At 33.1% G+C, this 23754-nt stretch overlaps 2 protein-coding genes across 2 annotated transcripts; both read left to right on the top strand.

The window, feature by feature from the left end:
- The first annotated feature begins 14086 nt into the window (after positions 1-14086).
- Positions 14087-15099, top strand: LOC148165972 (brachyurin-like). The gene is made up of 3 exons (XM_088049543.1): positions 14087-14165; positions 14210-14421; positions 14495-15099. The coding sequence occupies exons 1-3, from the start codon at positions 14109-14111 to the stop codon at positions 15039-15041; spliced, it is 816 nt and encodes a 271-aa protein (XP_087905669.1). The 5' UTR covers positions 14087-14108; the 3' UTR covers positions 15042-15099.
- A 2989-nt stretch (positions 15100-18088) lies between these two features.
- On the top strand, positions 18089-23714 carry LOC148165971 (uncharacterized). Its single transcript, XM_088049541.1, has 3 exons — positions 18089-18257; positions 21998-22156; positions 22210-23714. Exon 3 carries the CDS (start codon positions 22213-22215, stop codon positions 23701-23703), a length of 1491 nt encoding a protein of 496 aa, XP_087905667.1. The 5' UTR covers positions 18089-18257; positions 21998-22156; positions 22210-22212; the 3' UTR covers positions 23704-23714.
- Positions 23715-23754: the final 40 nt, after the last annotated feature.

The raw sequence follows: 23754 nt of genomic DNA, 5'->3' as shown, positions 1-23754 counted from the left end.
TAAAATGATCACAAGAAACATAGGCCCCACCGAAAGTGATCGCAGATTAGAAGTTGAAGAGGAAGTGTTAGATACCGTTGAAGAAACTCCGGGTACCAGCACCAGACGATTACGACGAAAATGAGCTAGAAGATTTGTTAGACGACGTTCAGTTAAACATAAGGGCTCAAATGTGGTATTTACAAGACGGAGGTCTTTCCCATAGTGCGCGCATAGTGTCCGTGTGGTTGAATAATAATTTCCACGAGCGGTGGATCGGAAGAACTGGACCAGTGTTGTATCCCCCATGTTCTCCAGATTTAAATCGAGCCTACATTGACAACGGGGGGCGGCATTTTGAGCAATTTTTGTGATTTCAAGGTAACATTTCCATGCGTAAACACAAGGTTTTGTTGAAATCGCAAAAAACCACATTCGTTTTTTGTTCGGTCGTCGTTCCAGTGACCACCAAAAGTTCTTTCCCGTGCACATTTTTTTCAACTTGATGGGAAAAAATTTTTTTTGGTGCCAAGTAAATGTATTTAACGTATACTATCCCCAGTTTAAATATTTACATAACTTCGTGAATCACCCTGTATCAATGACTTAAAAAATCTAATAAAGCATAATGTGAAACTGAAATACAGTAGTTGCTGGCGGCTATGAAAAATCATCTAATTGAGTTCTCTTGATGATTCGATTATTGATAAATAGCAATTGCATAATGTGAATAAACTTAGTGATAGGAAATATCGCAACAAATTATTCTAGATTTCCCAAAATTATTAAAAACGTTATTTATGACTTGATTAAAGAGTACTGATTTTAAGTTAAAACATTATAACATTGAGTTATAAAATTCTTGTAGAATGTAGTCATTATCTGCAGCAGACTAGGGACGCTGACCTCTCATTTTTGTGCAGTCTTTAGGAATTTTTATGGATTATACAGATGTTCGGTAACGTTACTGCCATAACCTAATGGCTAATCATGGAAGGTAAATGATTTTGGAATCTGTAATTATATTTTTCGCTTTATTTTAAAAGTTACAAGGTTCTAAAGTCGTCCAAATTCATTCAATCCAATTTCGAAATTGGCGAAAATCCAAGTATGTAGTCTTTTGACCAAATGAATAATTTGTCACTGAAATCACTGGCGCCAATAAGAGGAAGAAATAGTAGTGCAATGTTTGCAAAAAGAAGAGAATGTAAATTTTTAATAAATGTTTAAAGTGGCCATAACGTGACTGCCGTAATAACGATGGGGCAAATGAGTTTATTTTCACAATCACGAAGCAACTACGGTACTGGTATAAAATAATAAAGTGTCAGTTTTACATTAATCAAAAAACTACCTGGGATAAGTTTGATTCAAAATTCGGTGGTTCTTTGCAAATTGATCTTTGATTGGTTACTATCGGCGACCCTAAAACGACTTTTTCGTTGTCATGGATTTTTCTCTGAATATCCATAATGTAAATCAGACTTTGACCAGTGGCGTTCTTTTTGATTTTTCTCTAAACATTTTATTTTACCTATACAACTCTTAATAATCGGCAGCGACTATCTTAGCGACCGATTTTCATCAAATTTTGCAATAACTCTTGGATTTTCGACTACAGTTCAATGTTTAGCCGATTTTAACTAACGACTGTCATCAATGGTTAAATAAATGACAATTAGAAGTGCGCCTATGATTTAAAGAGAAAGTTACGCTAGACAATTTTGCCGAACACATTTCGTTGTCGTCAATAGTAGAAATAAAAGCTTCTAGTTCTTAAACGGTTTAAGATAACTCAAAAACAACTTCAAATAATTATTTTTTACGGCTGCCTTCATCACCTTTTGCTATGGACCTGTATTGAAAATGTTGAAATTTTTGGCGGAGTCGTTAGATTTATTTTTTGATTTACTGGAGGAATTTGATTTAATTGGTTTTACTTTTAACTTAAATTTTGACAGACAAAATCATTGTTGACCAGTGTAATTTAAACGTTTTAATTACAACGAATTCATGCAGCGGGAGCAGCAATTAAATGCTGACATGTAAATCTGGGACTTTTCCATCGATTTTTTATTAATATCGATTTCGATAAAAAAAAAATCGATTTTTAATACATGTATTTTTATTTTCAATGTATCATTAAAAATCGATGATTGCGGTTTCGATGTATGTATTTTATTTTACACTCTTGATTTTGGTAACATTTCGTTTGGTTGTTGTCAACGTATAAAACCAAAGTAAAACGGGATTTACTTGTGTGCTACGGTCTAAATAAAGTTAAATAAAGTTATATTTTTAAATTTTGTTTATTCTTATTCTCGAATTTGTTATTTTTTTAAACCGAAGAATATTGTGTATTAATTTTTTCGTAAAATATAGTAAAGAATGGTGTACATTACAGGCGATTACTGAATTGCTGTCCGCTAAGCCATAAAATGCTTGGGAACCATGACAAGTACTAGGTACTGCCTCCAAGTTCTATTTTATTAAGATATGAAGATTATATAAAAACAGTAGAGTACATTTCGAAAAAAATTTCATCTAGTACCATCATACTACTGGGCGGCTTTAATTTACCTAATATCTTGTGGAGTTTTGATGAGGATACGCATAGTTTAGTCTCCTTTGTAATAATAATCATGTTGCTCAGTCAAATTAATAATATGTCTAACAATATAAATAGCAACATTTTAGACCTAATATTCGCCACTCGCCATGTAGATGTTTCAAAATGTGATTTTAATTTAGTCAATGTGGATAACTATCATCCACCTCTATTAGTTTCTATTTCAGATTTTAATGTGCATAATTTTAACACCCAGTTTTTAAAACCTAATTTTAAAGCGGCCCCGTATGATTTTATAAATAACTACTTTTTTAGTCTTCCTTGGTCCGTTATATTTAACAATTGTGATGTCAATCAGTGTGTCGTAAAATTTTATAATATTTTGTACAGTGTCATCGATTTATATGTTCCTACTTTGAAATGTAACAGGGATACTCACCCACATTGGTACTCTGCTAACCTTAAGTACTTAATTAAAGAAAAGGAAGTTGCTTATAAAAGGTTAAAGCTTTCAGGACTAGAAGTAGATTATCCCAGTTTTAAAAATTTACGTATGGAATGTAAACGGCTATCAAAAGAATGTTACGAAATTTTTTTATCTGACGCAGAATTCAATATCAATAATAATCCAAATGTTTTTGATAAGTTATCGAATCTTGACATACCTGGGAGTACTGGTCCAGACCAAATTCCTAACTCTAAGTGGGAATTGTCAAATATCGTACCAGTGTACAAGAGTTCATATAAAAATATTATCCAACGATCGGCCAATCAGTATAATCTCTTCCTTACCTAAACTGTTTGAAGATATTTTGGCTCCCCAGTTTGCGTCAGCCTTCAGAAATATTATCCGCCCAGAGCAACATGGATTTTTTAGTGGTAGATCGGTTGAAACCAACTTGTTTAATTTTGTGTCTTCTGTTGTTTCTTCCCAGGTTCAGGAAACTCATGTTCTCTCTGTCTTTAATTTCGAAGTTAAAGCAGTATGAAGTTGGTAATTCTGTCACTGATTGGTTTCATAGTTATTTAAGTGATCGTGAAGTAGTTGTTAGAGGTTTGGTATCGCCCACAATCAAAATTACCTCAGGTGTCTCTCAGGGATCTCATTTTGGTCCTCATTTATTCCCTGCTTTTATTAACTATGTCTCTACTAGATTAAATTCCAATTTTCTTCTTCTAGCCGACGATCTTAAAATTTATAGAAGTATTTCATCTGAATCAGACATTGTTTGTCTTCAACAGGATCTTGATAGATTATCTAAATGGTGTGTGGACAACGATTTGCACCTGAATATCAAGAAATGTAAAGTAATTTGTTTCTCAAGGAAAACTCTACCATCTCGTCCAGCTTACTTTTTGTCAAATACAGCTCTTGAGGTCGTCAATTCTTTACGGGATCTTGGTGGTTTACTGCATTCCAAGCTTACCTTTTTCGAACAATTCGATTTCATCGTGTCTAAAGCAAATCGAATGCTTGGATTTGTTTTCCGTCATTGCACTGAGTTTAAGAATATTAGAACATTGACTTTACTTTATACTTCCCTTGTAAGATTTCATCTTGATTAATGCAGTATTGTGTGGTCTCCATTATATCAGTGTCACATAAACCGATTAGAGACTGTACAAAAGAGATTTTTGCGTCTCGTTCGACACAAATTGCTTACCAGTAACGATGTACTTCTGGAGAGACCGACGACGTAAGGAAGTATTTGGGGATAATGACCCTCCAAAATAGAAAGATTTATCAATCTCTTCACTTTTTCTTTAAGTTAGTGAATGGGTTTTCGGATTGTCCAAATAGTTTGGCAGATCTAAAATTTCTGGTACCTACGTATCATGTAAGATTGAATCGTTTGATAATGCTCAATTACGCTAGAACTGATTACTATGAAAATAGTCCTATAATTCGAATATTAAAAAATGTTAACGCATGCCATGATAAAAAAAATTGAATTATTTGGTATGTCAAAGGGTAAATTTAAAAAAAAAACGCTTCTGTTTCCTAGTCTAGTTTGTACTATTTTCTTGTATTATTTTTAATCTGTTTTTTGTGTTACTATTTCTATTATTTTATCTTATGTATAAGTTCTGCGTAAATAAACATTTAATTAATAAATTAATTAATTAGTAAATCTGGGAACATCGAGTAAAAAATATCAATGTGGAACTTAATTTCAACAAGAGCACAATTACATCAATCTTCAATACATCGGAGAAAACATCGATTTTGAATAACACTAAATAAAAAACTTAATATAGCATAGTTTATTGTAAAAAACAAAAATAAATAAAATTTTTAATAAAGCAACAAAATAAAAAACAAATACGAAAAAAACAAAAATTAACAAAAACCCACTGCCCCCTGGATCGTTGCAGCGCCCACTTTGGGGATGACTGCACTACGCCGTGCAACGTTGCCAAATTAATTTTTTTAAAAGTTCGATTTTCTCGAAAAGTAGAAGCCAAAAATTTGTTTACAGTCTATTAAGGTATTTCAACAATGTACTGTGTAACATATCCGCCATTGCACAATTGGTTTTATTGGAGTTGTTAAGGCGCAACTCTGATTTGGAATGCCGCAAGTCAACATGAAATCGGGCCCTAAGAGTAGTATAAGAATGGGGAGGCAAAGCAAGGTCTCTCCAAGGCCATTCTAAGGTCATCTCCCACCCTGTTTTTTTCCAAGGCCAACGGCGGCAGTGTCCTCTCGACCGCCGACCGGTGACAGTCTTCCTTCAGCTCCCTATAAGCCGATGGTGCGCAACCATGGACTGTTTCATGAGGGGTGGTAGTTTGTTCAGTGAAAGTTATTATAATCCATTTAATGAGTATTCGGAAGAAGAAATAGTTATCTCTCCATAGTGTGGTTTCGCGAAAACATTTCCGACAGTCGGTAGTGAAACCATTATCGAATCCCTGAAGTGTTTTGAAGATCGGTTGTTGCAATTTCGCGATTGACCGCTGCAAGATGTTGATCCATTAACTTTAGCCCACAACGGTTTTACATATTTACTACCTCAAGAAGTTCGATATTGTGCGCTGTTTTCACTGCAACGTTGAGCTGGGCGCATTTCGCTCAACGAACATAATTTCCGAAGAACATATCAAGTATTCAAAGGATTGTTGTGCAAAACTCTGTATTAGTAATAATAAAAAAAATAATATGTCATAGGACTGAATATATTTTGAACATCCTACTTATTATAAGACTTTCATGTATGATGATGTTGATTTATAATAAATACTGTTAAAGAAATGTTGTTTTTTATTGACCTTGAACACGAGACGTTGACCGGACCAACACAGGCGGTCGAACCGGTAGGTTGCGCGAATTCCACGCGTATACAGCATGGTCCAAATTTATTGCACACTTTTCATTGCAGCCTGCAACCTAAATCTGGGACTTTTACATTGATTTTTTATTAATATCGAGTTTGCCAAAAAAACATCGATTTTTAATACAAATATTTTTATTTTCGATGTAATCGATGATTGCGGTTTCGAAGTATGTATTTTATTTTGCACTCTTGATTTTGGTGATATTTCGTTTGGTTGGTTGTCAACGTATATTTTAGAATTTTGTTTATTCTTATTAATCTCGAATTTGTTATTTTTTAAAAATTTATTTACTTATTATTTTGTTTATTACTTAAGGTTTTCATTAATTTTTGTTTTCTCCGTATTTGTTTATTATTTTGTTGCTTTATTAAGAATTTTATTTATTTTTGTTTTTCACAATAAACTATGCTATATTGAGTTTTTTATTTACTATTTTTCAAAATCGATGTATTGGAGATCGATGTAATTGTGCTCTTGTTAAAATTGAGTTCAATATGGATTTTTGTTCCCAGATTTACTGCAACCCTAAAATTGTCTTAAATTTTGAACATTTGCGCTTATTGTTGGCAAAGCTCTAAAAGCTGACGCAAAAATTTGTTTTTATTACCTTTCGTTTGGCGTTGCGACGCCTAAGAAATACAATTTTCAACAATTTTTGAGTTTTTGTGAAAATACTCGCAAATTCAAATTTTTTTCAACATATTTGTAATTCAAATATTTAAGTCTTTATTTTAAATCTACTTCAACTTGTGTAATTCGATTTTTTACGCTTAAATGCTGAATTTACGAAACCAACCCTCATTACAGGGTTGTACTCATTTTTTTTTCCTTGAAAGGGTACTTCTAACTACCAACACAATGCTACTTGACTCACCCCTTCGGGAACACCCTTATTTAGTCAGGTCCGGGCTTAGCACAACTGGGAAGTCACGGAACTCTCGCAACAAAACATATTGCCACCTGCCTTATCGGCCTTAATCATTTATTAATGAAATAACTTACCGGAGGAGCTCCGCCCCCTGCCCCATCGCTGGATAGCGGCTCGGATTACTGGCATTGACCCCATTTTCTGCAACGGCAGGACACCCATGTTCTTACTCCGACCCTGAAGAGTTACTCGAACGGCTGGTCTGCACCCACGCCCTGGCAGCATCTCGGCATCTTTTTCTTTCTTCGAGTACGGTGAAATCTACCATCACCGTACCCACCCGCGTACTGGAAATTATCCCCATCCAGAACGCAACTTGGAAATTATCCCCATCCAAGTCACCATCTGGAAATCTACCATCCAGAGCACCTGGAAATCTACCATCCAGGTGCGACATGTAGCCCTGCGCCTTCTGGAAATCTACCATCCAGAACACTTCCTGGAAGTCAGCCATCCAGGCCGCCTGGAAATCTACCATCCAGACACTACATGCCCCTCTCCCTCAGCGCATTCTGGAAATCTACCATCCAGAACACTTCCTGGAAATCAGCCATCCAGGCCCCGCACTCGCGCACGACACTTAACTTCCACCTTCTCTTCCTACGGTCAATTCTTCACTGCCTTAAGCCACACATTCTGACGTCATTCACCCCAACCCGGGGTGCGCACAAGTTACTGAGCCAATCCAAGGGCTCTTAATTACAACATTAATGACTCCCAGTTACATCATCACCATTATTACAAATACCACATTTTTATCGTCTTACACTTGTATTTAAAATTTTCGAAAAAAACGCTGTTTTATTAAGTTTTCAATAATATGACGGCGCAGTGGCAAACTACGTTTACACCCAATTTTCACAAGTCATTTATTCTCTTCAATTTTGTCAATTTCGATTAACTAGGGCATATTGCACTTTTTTGACATCAGAAATCGTTAATTAACATCGACAAAGCGACAATTTTAGCAAGTAAGACTTTTGTTACAATCTAAAAAGAACCAAAGGATGACATTTGTGACAGAAGATGTTGACAGCTGGGTGTAAACGTAGTTCCTAATTTTGACGTAATGAAATTGAAAACTAACTTGATAAAACAGCATTTTTTCCTCAAATTTTCAATTCAATTTCTATTAAGGTTGAACTATCCATATTTGAAGATAGGGCGTTTCAATGTAAAAGTTCGTAAAAAATTGCCCGAAAACGAAAAGAGCTATTTAGATGCGGTTTTTTGTGTTTGAAAGAGCACAAAAAGTTGTAGTGGCGTTACCCTATGAGATTTATATCTTGGTTTTATAAATTTTTTTTTCGATTTTAGAAAGTTATATTTTTCTTTATTAAAATTTGACTTAGTAACAACGCTACACATTTTCAAAACAAATTGATTGGCGCAAAAAAAAGTCAATTTATTAATTAGGGCGGCTGTAGTTTTGGTTAAACTTTTGAAATTTTAGCGATTTCGGAATGATGTCTGTCTTTTTCTTTCGCCTCAGGCAAAGACGACCCTCAGTGTAAAACCGTCAATAAAGGTTATTGCTACGTAATTATTGTCTTTTGTGTGGCGATTTGTTGTTTTACAACATAGTTATGGTCAACTAACTTTTAACTAACTTTATTAATGAATGCTGTTCAATTTTCGGGCGAAGGCGGGTGCATTATCAAATTAAAAATCAAGAAAATCATCGCCACTCTTGATCCATTCTTGATGCCAAATTTGATAACAAAAGTGGTCAGTTTTCGACCCGTCGGCGTGGATAGAAAACTATAATTCTACCTTTTTGGGTATTAAAAGGATTTAATTTTGAGGAAAAGAAGATCATATTTTTAAATGACTTGCGGAAGACACCGGAAAAAGTTTTAAATATTTCATTGGCCACAACGGATCAAAGAAACAGTGTTTTGTGGCACTGTAAACGAGAACAAAGACTGACGGCTAGTAATTTTGGTAGAATTTGTAAACTACGACCAAGTACAAGTAGGGCGAAGGTGGCAGCAGGAATAATAAAAATCAAAATTTTGCGTAACAAATACACGTTTTGTGGCATTGAAAACGAACCCAAAGCTTTGGCTTGCGCGTAGGTATAAGTTATTAGAAGAAAAGAAGAAAGGATGTTGTCCAGAACAACAAAAAAATCTGAACCTGGACATTCACTGTGGAGATTCACCCCCACATAAACCAAAATTTCTCCCGGGTAGACTCTTCATATGTCAGAACAATCCATTTTTGGTAGCCTCACCAGATGGGCTGATAGGCGACAATAGGCTCGAAAATTTGACACTGCAGGAAAGAATTGTTGCAAAAAAAATAAAATTTTGTTTGATCACTGGAGCAAACACGATTTCACTAAACAAAAACCATCAGTATTTTTATCAAGTCCAAAGACAATTCCTAGTTATGAGAAGAAGGATCCAAAGGGGTGTTTATATGATATTATTTTCAAGGATGAAGAATTTTGTGATGTAATGTTAATCAAACTAAAAGACTTTTATATGTCATGTATGTTACCCGAAATGGTAAAGAAATGCCTTTAGTGGGCTTTTCACATATTTTTTGGTTTTTTTCTTTCTTTTCTTTCTTATTTTCTTTTTGTTTTAGTAATTTTTTTTTTGGTTTTGTAGTTTTTTTTGTGTTTTTTTGTTTTTTTTTCGTTATATTATTTGTTTTTATAAGTTTTATTACTATTTCAAATTTCTTTTAATCATACACCTGAAACTAATTTTGCTTATTATGTAAGCAAAACTTATTTATAAAAAAACATTTGTTTTAAAAAATGTGTCCCTTTTTTGTTTGTGAAATATTTGTGCAAAGAACTTTCAAACTAATGCTGCATTTCTTCTCCGTTAGATTTATGGTTTATTTACTATTTTATGATCTGACCCTCGATTTGACCATACCCCAAACTTTACCTACTCAGACGAGTGAGACGAGTGAGACCGATGCATACAGTCTATTTCACCAACTTATCCCGATCTCTCATAAAAATTTAAGAGTACGGTTCAAGTTAAACGAAAAGTTTAACGACATTTTAATGTTCGACTTAAAGTCCCCACTTTTTCTAAAAATGAAAGAATTAAGAACAAATACATAGTTAAACAGACTTCTTACAAAAGATTCTGGAAACTACCTATTTGTGGATTAATTAAACAGCAAAATCGGATTGCGATAGAAATCTAATTTTGCGTATGTCAAATACGAGTGCAAATGGTAGCGTTCTGGGAAAAAACAATGAGAAGGAAACGAATGTTTATAATTTATTTCACAAATTCAGAGACATCTTGTTGATATTAAATTTTGAATTACTATCGCGAAATTAAAATTTTCCACATCAAATTGATTGATGTTTAAAAATTGTAAACTGTCCTTTGTCTTTATAACCTTAAAATTTATAAACGGCACAGCAAGTGTCAAAAATTTACTTTGTATGTCAGTCAGTCAGTCACAATGACAATAAAGGTTGCTACATTGCCATGTCAAAAAGTGATTAAAAAATTCTTTATAATTATGTAAAATACACGTTCCAACATTAAAATGATGCGAATTTTTTCGATCTCATTGTAAAATTTTGAAAACTTGATAGCCCTCGATTTTTTTAACTTGTTTAAAATTGAAATTAATAAACAAAAATTAAAAGCTTATCAACGTTATTAAAAAAAACACGCTGAAGGGATCAATAATCATCTTGAGCCCCCGCGCTAATACCTGGAAGCGGCACGGGTCCACATTTTTCTACCTACTTGAAGATGTCGTAAATTTTAATTTTCGGACACAATAGCCTGTTTACACCCTCCACATTATGAGTGTAATAAGATAATATTCGACTCTAAAAGTCAGGTACGCCATGGTAAAAGCTGGCTACTATACCGACATCCCGCTCTGTCTGTATTTGACAGAGTACGCTGTCAAATATTACTTTATTTTTAAAAATTTAAATTCTCATTATTTTGTTCCAAGTCAGGTTCAGTGAGTCACGGGTACTAATCCCTCAGGTACTCAAGTGAACTTACATGGAGGTAAATTTTTTTATGTTTTCTTAGAGTAAATTTTGTGCAATTCTTTAGTGATTTTTGTGTTCTATTGTTGTCGGTGTTCGCATTCCTAGTTGCACCCTGAGAGCTGATCTAACACTCGGCATATTTGAGAGCTTCTGTCTCTCTTTACTTCTTAAATTGGAAAAGAACAGAGAGAAACACAATCTTAATGCTATACGTTCTTGGTTTGCTTTAGCTTCAGTTATCGGATAGAAAGAGATAAAACCATAAACGTATTTCATTTCTTGCTACGAACGCTTTTATGAGAGATCGGGATAAGTTGGTGAAACAGACTGTAGTTGTTTCGAAACTGAAATTTACCGTTAAGGGCCCCACAAACCTCGTTCTTGCACGACGTTTCTGAACGACGGTTTCGACGGTTGGAACGAAACGGTCTGAAAAACCGAGGTCTGTGGGCAAAAACCGTCGTGTTGAACCGTCGTTCTAAAATATCAGAAATCTTTGAAATCCGTCCGTCTTCGTTCTATCGGTTCGGGTAAACACGAGGTGTGTGGGCAAAAACCGTCGTGCTTTTTCAGTGTCGTTCGTGCTATTTTGCTTTCAACAGTCTTCTGCTGCTGCATATCTCAACTCTTCTATAATAATAGTTTGACTGGCCAACAGTCACTCGTTTTGTTAACTCTTTCGTCCATAATTTGGAATAATCCGAGTGCGTTTCAGAAAATGTCAAGCGTATTAATTGAATATGTACTCATTATTTAATTTGATTTCGGAAATCATCAGCTGTGATTCAAATTAACCACTTTAATTTTGAAAAACGTACATTCAACTCACCCGTCAAATTAATATCAGAAAACACTATTTGAAAGTCAGATTTGATCATTTGCACATATTTTCCTTCGGATTGCAATTGTGGTAGGAAATTATATACCTATATACCTAGAATATTAATTTATAAGCGCTAATTTCTTAAGCTTAGTAGTAAAAAAGGCCCATTATTAATTACATCTTAATGACGTAATAATTAGTGATCAACGGGGAAAGTTTTAATTAATTTGATTAGAAATTTAATCAGACTCATCATCACTTTATTTAACAACAAATTAATGAACGAATAATGATAAATTAATTTGACATCAAATTAGAAAGCCCTAATTAATTTCTAATCGAATAAATTAAATTTTGCCATTAATTAATTAATTAATTTGATTAATCTTTGATTGACCTTGAATTGATCTCTGATTAATCACTAATGAATTCTCTTTGTTCAATCTTCGATGAACAATAGTATAATTTATAACTTTTCAATAATTTAAATTTTTTGTGAAAGTCAATGTTAACGTAAATTTATTTTTTATCTGAAACAAGTCAATGTAAGAAGATTCTATTACGACATTTCCTGTTAAGAAGTTCAATCACTTAATTGCAAGTTATCAAGAATCAAAGGCGTCAACAGGAAAAGAATCAGCAAATTCTCCAAAGCCGTCAGCGACAACCAAACAATCAAACCGTCAGCAATCATCAATAGCGTGTTAGCTTTAGCGTTAGATTCACCAATTTTTAGAGTCACTGGTTAGTTATTAATTATTATCATGTATATATTTGTGTAAATTTAGAAAAATAGACAGTATTAATAATCAAGTCGTTACGCTGTCACTCTGCCCGACCACCTATCCATTCCCCATCTGAACACTCTTACTACTAGCTCATTTTATATTTTCCGAAATTTATTGATTCATTTTTTTATAATTTGGTTATATTTCACTTTATTTAATTTAATAAATAAATCTTGTTAATCTGAAGTAAGAGAAATCAACGCATTCTGAAATTATAACAATTGGTATTTTCTGGAATTTTTTAAAAACATGTAGGAGCCACGGCGCCGCTACTGACGACACTATGATTCTGTATATCACTTCAAAACCGACCAAAAATTACCGAAGGTGTGTGGCGCCGTCCGGCTTCGTTCTTCGTTCCAACAGTTTGAACCGTCGTTCAAAAACGTCGTGCACGAACGAGGTTTGTGGGGCCCTTTAGGATTTTAGCAGTTCAACCTTAAATCTGAAATGACAACTGAGATATTTTTAACACGTTCATATTGGAAAAAATTAAATTTGCGGTTCATTTTACAAGCCCTCATAATTAGTTAAAAATTGCATTCTTAAGCCGTCGCGACGCCAAAACTATCAGTGATAAAAAACAAATTATTGCGTCAGTTTATTACACCCAGCATCTGAAATATCAGTGCCTGTTGTTTAAAGAGTATTAAAAAAATGTTGCAAAACCTGTTGACCCCATGGAAGAAAAGAACGCGTTTTATTGCCAAGTATATACAGGCTGGGCCAACGAAAACGAAACAGAGGCGTTCAAAAATGCAATGCCTTTGCAAAAATGGAAGAAAAAATCAACTAAATACGTAAAAGCAGCTACCTGTCCTTCGGAATGCAAATTTATACTATTCAATGGTTTTCGTATGAAGAAAAACTTGATTTGTCCCAAAATATTCACTCTGTTTTGTCTTTTTGTTAGTAATCTCGTGTTTTTCAATTTTTGGGGTGATTTTCACCCCTTTAATAGGGTATACCAAAAGTTTGTTAATTTTTTAAATACAATTTACGTATTTTAGTCTTATTTTAATTAATGTTTTAAAAAAATTAGATATACACTGGCCGCAAAATTTATGTAAAATTTAAAATTTCACTTTTTTTTTAAATAATTTTTTTTCAAAATTGATTACTAATAGTGATAATTGCTGTCATTTTTATCTCGGGTTTTATAGTTGGTTTTGACAGAGTGTTTTGTCTTCTTGAATACTGATAATAGTCAGTGTTCATTGTGGCATACAGTCAATTAATTTCATGACTTATTATTTAGTTAATGAAACTATTAGTTCTGAAGGCATTGCTGAATGTTGCCACAAAGTTTACAATTGTTGTTTCGAAATTTTGGTTCAGAGTTGTTGTCTCCATAAGCCTTTTTTGTCTGGGTCACGACATCTGGGACACTTGTATATTCTATAAGGCACTAAACTAAAAAATTCAACGTTTTTTGTATATTGTAAATTTGTCAAGAAGTCAAAACCTATCCATGTTTTGAACACTTCAAGGAATATTAAATCTTTCGAAAATGTGAATACCGTCAAAGGACATTAACTCCACATTCTCAAAAATTGTTTATTTAGTTTCAATATGAACACGTAATTTTAAAATACTTTCATCTTTTAGCCAAACACTTCAATTAGATAAAAATTTCAAAGTCTCATATAAGAAGTACCTGCACACTCTCAACTGACAACAGTTCAAACATGAAACTCGTCGCGGTTATCTTTGTACTTATCTCTCTGACATCAGCTGCTCCAAAGGTAAAATCAACGAAAAATCCCCCAAATTGTCACATTTCCAACAGGTGCGACCTTTGAAGTACCGCAATTTGTTCAAAGAGCCTATCAAACTTGTCATCTTCCACGGACCGAGAATCATCGGAGGACAAGAGGTTGCACCTCATTCAATTCCGTGGCAGACATTTCTTGAAATTTATAGCAAAACTGAAGGATGGTACTGTGGAGGCTCGCTCATTTCGGAAAAATATGTTGTAACGGCTGCACATTGCATTGATGGGTAGGTTTAGAACAGTATTTATTGATGATTTCGCTACTACGAAGTCCGAACACTAAAAATTTTGTTTTTGTAGAGCTCATCAAGCATATGTGACTTTGGGAGCCCATGCAATCCTCGAATCTGAACCATCCCAATTGGAAAAAGTCAGTCAAGCGTTTATCATCCATGAAAAGTACGATAGGGCTACAATAGAAAACGACATCGGCGTTATTAGTCTCCCAGAAAACGTGGTCACGTCTTCATCTATCAAGCCAGTCAAGTTACCATCAACTGAATATAATTTCACGGGAGAATTTGGACGAGCTAGTGGTTGGGGGTTGACCAACGCGGAAGACAACAGAGTTTCTGAAGTTCTTATGTACATAGACGCGAAAATTATTGATAACAATGAATGTGAAGAAACTTTCGGTTCTCTTAACGACTCCGTTTTGTGTGCTAATGCAAATGGTGGTACCATTTGTGGAGGAGATGCAGGTGGTCCGTTAATATTTAGTGATACTCTTATTGGCATTTCGTCATTTGGGTTGCAAAATTGTCCTACAGGGTATCCGATAGGTTTCAGCAGAGTTAGTAGCTTTGTTACGTGGTTGGAAGCAAATACTGACGTCTCACCAGATTAGTCATGGTGTTTGTTTCATGATAAATAAATTTCGCAAGTTTGATATTTTATCATTGCAACCTGAGCAGTTGTTACTTCCGATACCTTTATCAATTGAGGCAACATTTGGCAGTTTTGCAAAATTTTGAATGTTTACAAGTTCTGTTCAGAGCCTCCGGGGCTGCAAATGGAGCCACAGCCATAGAAATCCATAGTTACTTTTCATCAATTTTACATATGGAAAAAGTTTACTGAGTAAACTCTAGTGAAAAAAATACGAAAATAAACTGCCAAATTCAAAAGGACATGCCAATGTTTCATTCTAATTGTAAAAGGAAAAAGAAGAATGCGAAACATAAATATACAGGGCGAACTCCACCAAATTTACAAACCTGAAAGGAGGCAACATTTTTAAAGTGGTGGCTAAGTACTAAAGCTTTGCTGTTTATGAGAAGAAATATTTAAAATTTGTTAAAATTTTTACTGCAGGGGTATATTGTGTTTAATGCCAGGCTCACTAAAAAGTTGGAAATAAAAACAAGTTGTAAGAGATGTTTTATCGGAGTTGCATTCTTAACATGGTTAATAAACTTTAATTTTGAAATTTTTGATGCCACTGCAATCGAATTTTGTTTTGTCCATTGACTAATTTTTTTTAATATTCCTAATTATGGATTTCACAATATAATAACGAGACAAGGTGGCCCTCGGAATTCTGTAGATCTCGCTTCTTTCGTGAACCTCGTTTTTCCATGGCGTTGGATTTTAATTTGGGATTGCTTATTTATTAAATCCACAGAATTCCGAGGACCACCTAGTTAATAGTATTTAGTCATTTAACATTTAGAAAAAGAAATGTTAAGATAACTTCATATTTTGTGTTTTTCGATTCTTGATAGAAATAATTACACATGGCAAAATGTAAATTTTCCTGATAATTTTAAAATGAAAAAAAGAATAAAAAGTATCTTTTTCAAGGGAAGAAATGTGTTATTCGTCTCAGTAAATTATGAGTTCAGGCGTACTAACTGCTCAAATAAATTTTCAAACACTAATTTATAATAAAAAAAAGGACAAGTTTACAAGCAAAAAATTTGGCTGGATTCAACGTAGATATATTTTTTTTCTATTTATTTACCCAAGATTGCACGATTTATTAGGTATTTCTTTCGAAGATATTATGCATTTTGTAAAATAATTAATATTTAAACAAATGTACAAGATTAGAATTTTTTACCAAGTTAGCGTCCTTTATATTGACTTATCAAATGTTCATACCAATTTTGTGTCATTCTATGAAAATATGCTTCTCATTTATTTTGAATACCGCATCTCAAGGTCATAATTTGTGAAAATTGTGGGGTTTTTACGGCAAATTTGAGAAGATTAATGCATTGGATTGAACATAAACGAGTACTTGAACACCCAAACACCCGTTTGTGATTCAATTTAATACATAAATCCTATCAAGTTTGACGTAGATCTCCACAATTTTCACAAATTATGACCTTGAAATGCGGTATTCAAAATAAATGAGGAATAGAGTATAAATTATGAAAAAGCATGTTAAAAACCTGTTTTTTGCTTTAACTACAATACAAAAAAACTGAATCAAGTTATAACATGACATCCTCCCTACAAAATGAAAAAAATACACAGTTTGATATAAATTGATTTGATATTATATGAAAAAAGTAGCAAAAAAAGCGAAAAAAAAAAAGATGTAAGCAACCATTGATATTGTCAACTAATTTAGTTTCTGTCATCAACTGTCAGTCGCTAAAATAACCGTTTTAAAGATGCAAAAACAGAAAAGACAGTGTTTATCCGTTCTGAAGGATATTTCTGCTATTTTATTCTTAAATTCTTTCCTTACTGTTTGTTCTTGCCCTTGACAATTGGTATTCTTCGTTGTTTTCTATATTTGTATTTGCAAGGTATTTCTTTAATATTTGTTTCTTGTCTTTTATTGTTAATTTTTCGTTGTTTGTCTACTAACACTAATAATAATTTTTTACTATTTTTCCTCTCTTTGTAAAGATTCTGATTGAGGTACCGTCAGAAATTGTCTTTAATTTGTGATTCTTTCAGTTTACACCTCTTTCATTATTGTTTATGCTCTTTACCTTGTCCCACATTTCTTAATTATTTATTATTGATTTTTCGTTTCGGTTGGTAAATTCTCTGGTAATTTTGTGTATATTCGGTGTGGCTAATTTTTGTCTTTAGGTCATTGCCTAGGTACATTTTCAATCCATTTCGATCTAATCAACATTTTTGATAAAAACAACTTTTTAAAAAAATTGTTGCCAGACAGGGCGACTATATCGAATGTTCACTGTATGATATAAAGATTTAATCATTAAATATGAAACATGTTGAAATATTTCGTTGGATAATTTGAACAAAACTTTGAATTTGTGCTTGATTAGTTATATATTATATATAGTTTATTCGTTGCTTGCTAATAATTGTTATTTATTATTATCAAAATTACAATTTATTCCCCAAACACCAAATTTGACAAAAAATGCATTTTTTGCCAAATTTGGTGTTTGGGGAATAAATTGTAATTTTGATAATTTGTCAACAACACCAAGAATTGATCCAATAAATTTTCTTTGTTATTTATTATGTTAAATGTAATAAATTCTGTTAAAAAAATTACCATTGAAATCGTTGTATTTAATTCTATATTTAACTACATATTTATTTTACTATGTTAACATGAAATAATCGTTGATTAATTAATTAATTAATAATCAACGATTGAACATGAAATAATCGTTGATTAATTAATTAATTAATAATCAACGATTAATTAATTAATTACATCCAAATTTTAATGTTATTTTCATTGGATGTACCAAAACCAAAATTTTACGAATAATTAAAATAAAAGTGAAAATAAATACTTGACAACTTGAAAACTTTCCTTTTAACGATTAGATAATAATAGATGTAATTCTTAATTAAAGTTTATAAGCAGTATCGTGGTTATGCAACCAATCTTATAACGTTTAACACAACCAGTAGATAGGAGTCCTCAGATAAACAATATTTATTTTGGGAGAGATCGTCATGCGCTTCCATGGTCACCACACAGAGATTAGATATGTTAAGTTAACCGCTCACTTCTATCAGCTGTCGTAATAATTTCTTCTACTACATCACCGTTTATTTGGCTGTAATTATAAATCAAAAGGGGAATATCAAGACATTTACCTACAAAATCAAGGTAAGTGAATTTTAATTCTATTTTAATTATCATAACGTCTGAGACAAATTGTATTGATAGTTGTATTGGATGTTTCATTTAATTTTCCCCTTTAATTGTCTTCTTGGACACGATATTTTAAATATTCTGGTTTCATTAGGAGACATCAGCGCGTAATTTTAGCTGTTGTTGATGTTTTCTTGGTTTATTCGTGTACTGTTTCCATTTGAATATCTATTTTACTTATTTTATTTTTTGTGTAGTTAGTAGAAAATAAATTCGATGCACCCACATACGTTAGTTTTTCATGGATCACTAGACATTAAATTTATTTGAACAACTTCAAGACACGTGGTCGAAGGAGGTGCCAGTTCAGGTTCACATTTGCCATCTGTATTGCTGTCGGTACCCTCCCTTGCTTTCTGGGGCGCGAGTTCTGGAACACCTTGTATACAGAATTCGTAATCCAAAGAAAAAACGCAACAATTCTGAACCAAACTCTCGAAACAAAAATTTTCAAGCTCAAAAAATAATCGAGTTAAGACAAAAAAACGGTAGCCAATCCGGAAGCTGAACAGAATTTGAAAATCGGTAACGATGGACCATACTATCGTTCATTGGTCAGACTCTCGTTGCCTAGGAAATTGGGATGGCCTTTTACTCCCCCTCTAGAATAAGCTTTCAGGATTGGTTGGTAATTGTTTATCCTTTCTCGAAAACTATATTCGTATCAAAGAAGGCAGTCAACAATAATTATGATTTGCATAGATTTTCATTTTTTTTAGAACTTTTAGTTTTTCTGATATATTTTGAATCTTTATAACCATAACGACTTTAATATTTTAAATAAACCTGAAAAAACAAACTCTTTGGTATGTTTTTTTACCTATTTTTCAAAGTTCAAAATTATTTTGAATTTGTCGCGCAGTGTATAATTTATTTTTTTAAATAAATACTTGTTAAAATATCTCATTTCTCATTTGCACACGTCCGAAATGATCAAAATTGACCTTTACATGATTTAATAAACGCTTTTTTAAACTACACTTTCATACTTGACTAATGGATTACATCATAGAAATAAATCTTTAATAAAAATTAAACCTACTATTCGTATACTAAATTAAGTTACTTTCAAAATCGGTCAAAAGAAATGGAAATAGATGAAACTCTTTTGTCTGCAAAATTGCAAAATTATATTTAATATTTTTGTTCTATCAATAATGTTACAGAATTGTATATTGCTTTGGATATTTTTTAACACATTTTATCCAATGTGTCATATTAATACAATCAAGTCTTGTAAGTTAACTATACCTCTTTAAAATAAGTCTTTAAAAAAACCACTTATACCAGAAAAAACTATTGATTTATGAATCATTTTTAAAATAGAAATAAAAAGACATTGTTGATTCATACAAACTTAACAAGACCGAATAAATTAAAGTTTTCCCACAATGAGCGTTTCAGTCGATTAACACTAGATGGCGCCCCTTTGCAATTTTCGCAAATACAGGGTCCGGTAGGACTTGTGGTCCCCCAAAAATCGTCTTTAATTTTAGAAATAAAATTTTCAAAGTACGCTCGTGAACAAAGCTCTAAAAGCTGACACAAAAATTAGTTTTTAGGCGACCCCTACAAAACATTTTAGTTTTTGTTGTCAAAACAGACGAAAAATGACCGTTTTCTATCACCATCTATTAATGATTTTTTTTATCTTAGATCATGACACCGACTTTACCCCCAGTTTTATAATAATTTAGATAAAATCAAATCGACAAACTGCTGTCTAGTGCAATAAAGCACTAACTTAGTTCATACAAATTCGGAAGCTACAGTTGCCGATATTACAAGTGCAAATAAAGAAAATACTATAAATTTTATTGAAGGATCCATAAAAATTCATAACTTTTTTTGGATTAAGTAGAAAAATTTGAAAAAAAATCTGAGAACTGTTTTTCATCGGGTAGAAAAAGATGAAAAACTTTCAGTCAAAGGTGGGGGTCAAAAGTAGTCGATTTGGTGTGGAATACGTAAAAGTAGCCACTTCCATTTATAGTATATCCGGTGAGAGATTGGGCGATTTCGACAGTTGACATGTAGGTTGGTAGCAAATTCTACTGCAAAACACACTAAAAACACTAAATTCCTACACGAAATGGGTTGACAGGGTTGTCAGTAACTGGGGTGTGTTCATAAAGTGAAACGTCTGTGGGAGCGTGTGACGTCAGAGTGATGTGATTAACACTGAGATTCGCCAGTGTGTTGTTGCGTTTATGAACGGTTTCCGTAGTTATTTAAATGTTTGACAAATAAGTACATCACCTACATACAAAACGCAATTTTCGCGAAAATTCATGACTAAAACTATGCCAAATTTCCGATATCGATATCTCGCTTATTTTTTAGAGTATACTCGAGTTATTATACATCAGTGTACGCACAATTTTACGCAGATTCCAAATCTGCGATTTAAATTTAGATCCGACAACAGATAACTGAGTTATGGCCGATCAAAGTTTCGGAAAGTTGATTCTCAGTTCTCCTCTATTTTTCGTAATTTTTAAAGTTAAATAACTCGAAAACTATTTGAGATATTGAGATGCAGTTTGCGCCATTCTTGTTCCCGGCTCATTTTACGTTAGAAAATGTTTTCAAAAGCTCAATATTCGATAGTCGATTTTTCGCGAAAAAAAAAATCCGACTCAAACGATGAAATTTTTTTTTTAATTTTTGGCCATAATTTGTAAACTATTTGTCCGATAGATCTCAAATTGGGCCAGTAGATAGATTCTGAGCTCCTATTTCGACTGATGTATAATTCAAAGCTATTAAAGGTCGTTTTCACTTTAAAAACATTGATTGAAACTCATCCTAAAATGACGTTTTCAAAACAGTTTTTGGCCAATGCCTCGTTTATTTATAAAGAAAACTCAACAAATTTGGGTCTCATTTTATGCAGAATGTCACGCTGAATCCAAAAACATAAGAATTTTTAATTTTCGTCAACAAATAACTGAGTTATGGCCGTTTGAAATTTTGGGTTGCCGCCAGAGGGCCAAATTTTTGAAGGTTTCGGGGTCTATATCTCGGAAACTATTTGAAATATTTTTTACATAAGAAAAAGTTCATAGATTATTCTAAAGTCGAAATTTGCAAATTTTTCTCAAAGTCGAAATTCTCAAATTTGGCCAGTAGATAGATCTCGTGCTTCTTTTTTGATTTAGGAATTTGACCAAAATCATTGGTGCTGGAGAACCTGGTTGATATTATAAAATGTACATTTTTTTAATAAACAAAAAATTTTTAAAATGTATTTTTCTAAACGAAAAATTGAAGCACAATTTTTAACGGGGTGTGCAGACTTGTTTTCAGGTTCAAAGAGGTGCGGCTTACTTGAAAGGTTAAGAAACAATGATTTATGGCAACAAATATTTGACGTGCATTTTTCATACACGGAGCGTTTTTCATCGGGTTTCTGAGTCCGGCGATTTTCGAGCCGTGCGTTCTTAACGTGGTATTTATGAACGCTCAAAGTCGAGTGACAGAAAGCATTACGCATCTTTATGAATGCTGAGTGATTTTTATGAACGCAGCCCTGGGGTTATTTTGTCATTTTAAATTTCGCACGTATGGTACACTTTTTATTGCGTAGATATAGTGACTTTTCTGTCATTCAAACTCTCACTGTACGACCTATATCAAATTCATTTTTTAACATTCGAAATTTATTTTTTAAATAAATTTGACTTTTTTTTTAGAAATAATGGATGAAAGGGGGAGATGTTTTGACACAACGTTTCTATTAAGAAAATTATACTTTTTGATCAGTCGCATTGAGAAGCTGTTTTTGTGAAAAAATTTACATCCGAAAGAGTAAAGCGTTGCCTTTAACAAAGAGTATTAGGAACAACATCGACGTGAGTACATTTTTATATTGCCACTTTAAATATATTGCAAAATTATTTTGTAGATTATGGAAACCTATGTGAAAAGAAAAGGAGTGATTGACCTTGGTAAAGGCTATGAGTACTTAACTGCGGCTCTTCATGCTCTGAAGTTTATCACTGATGACGATGTTGATGACTTTCAAATGATAACAAACAACGACAACACATGCGATAAATTAGATGACATCGAAATTAAGGTGGATTTTAAAAATGGTGAAAGAAAAACATTTCTGTGTCAAGTAAAACACAAACTTGACAAAGAACAAGTCACAAATGACATGCTGACAAAAGGAAGTTATAAATGTGGCAAAAAAGAAATCAAAAGTAAATTTTTCCTACCAGATTATTTCAAGTCGATGCAGGCATTTGAAAAAGATCACAACACTGTCTTTATTTTATACACCAACAGACCAACTAGTATTGAAGATGGCACAGTTTTGTCTTTCAAAAAATATCCTTCACTTCTGGCACTGGAGTATAAGGGTGGAAAAGACCAAGTGCTACTAGCCAATACTGAACATCCTCAAAACATGTTTCAATTCCGAGTAAAAGAAGAAATAAACAATCTAGACAAAACCGATGAACAAATAGAAATAGAAAAGTCTTGCCAACAGTTTTATTTTTTTTCACACCAATTGGACATCGAATCTCTTAAAAAACAAATTCGAGAAAAATTGGACGCGATCTTTATCAACAGATGTGATATCTATTCTTTGTTTGTTCAGTTTATGGAACACTGGTGGAGCGAAAATTTCGCGTTGACAAAACATTTAGTTCTTGCCAAATTGACAGAATTTAGTTTATCGTCACACATTAAAACTCTTTCTGATAAGAGTGTCAACACCAAAACCGATATACTGAAGAAAGCGATAATGGAATTTGAACTGACGATAGTAGACTCAACTGAAGAGACGATTGTTCGAAACATGTGGACTGAAATTCAAGAAGACTGCGACTTGGAATTGATAACAACGTTGCTACAAACGAGTCCACCATTGACTGAACAACAACAGACATTAATTGTGTGGCACTTGAATAAAGGTCCGTTGATTTTAAAAGTCGAAGAAGAAAACGAAGACCTGATCAAGACTGTGTTAAAACTGCTCAAAAGAAAAATTGATAGGAAGAAGATAATTTTGTTGGGGAAATGTAAAAGATGTGATTTCAAAGAGTGGAATGTTTTTGAAAATTTATTGGATTTGACTAACAAGTGTAGCGATCAAGAATACCACGTCATCAAGGAATTCTATGTTTCACTTCAAGGAAAATCTAAGATTTGTTTGCAAGATTTTATCGACCAAGATATAGCCGAACATCTAAAAGTATCAGACTTACTCAAAATGACTCAGCTTGACCATTTACTGATTGGGAAAGCAATGGAAAAGTTTTGCGACTTACACATCCCAAGAAATGTTTCCGTCACTTTAATAAAAATCAAAAACATCAAGAGTCTTTTGCACCACGCCGTAGATGCCGTTGTCATCATCAACTGCAGTTATCTATTTCAAGAAAAATGAGGAGAAATTTCAAATACGAAAATCAAGGAACTGTCCAATTACCAAACATTA

Source organism: Gnatocerus cornutus, unplaced genomic scaffold (assembly GCF_029298725.1).
Source record: "Gnatocerus cornutus isolate USDA-ARS CGAHR unplaced genomic scaffold, icGnaCorn1.1 ctg00000063.1, whole genome shotgun sequence".
NCBI lineage: Eukaryota > Metazoa > Arthropoda > Insecta > Coleoptera > Tenebrionidae > Gnatocerus > Gnatocerus cornutus.
The sequence above is the reverse complement of the archived record's forward strand: the minus strand, read 5'-3'. Positions and strand labels throughout refer to the sequence as shown.

Coding starts and splice junctions, on each gene's coding strand:
- LOC148165972 (XM_088049543.1), top strand. CDS start 14,109: ATGAAACTCGTCGCGGTTATCTTTGTACTTATCTCTCTGACATCAGCT. Junction 14,166..14,209: donor TGACATCAGCTGCTCCAAAG/GTAAAATCAACG, acceptor CATTTCCAACAG/GTGCGACCTTTGAAGTACCG. Junction 14,422..14,494: donor GCTGCACATTGCATTGATGG/GTAGGTTTAGAA, acceptor TTGTTTTTGTAG/AGCTCATCAAGCATATGTGA.
- LOC148165971 (XM_088049541.1), top strand. CDS start 22,213: ATGGAAACCTATGTGAAAAGAAAAGGAGTGATTGACCTTGGTAAAGGC.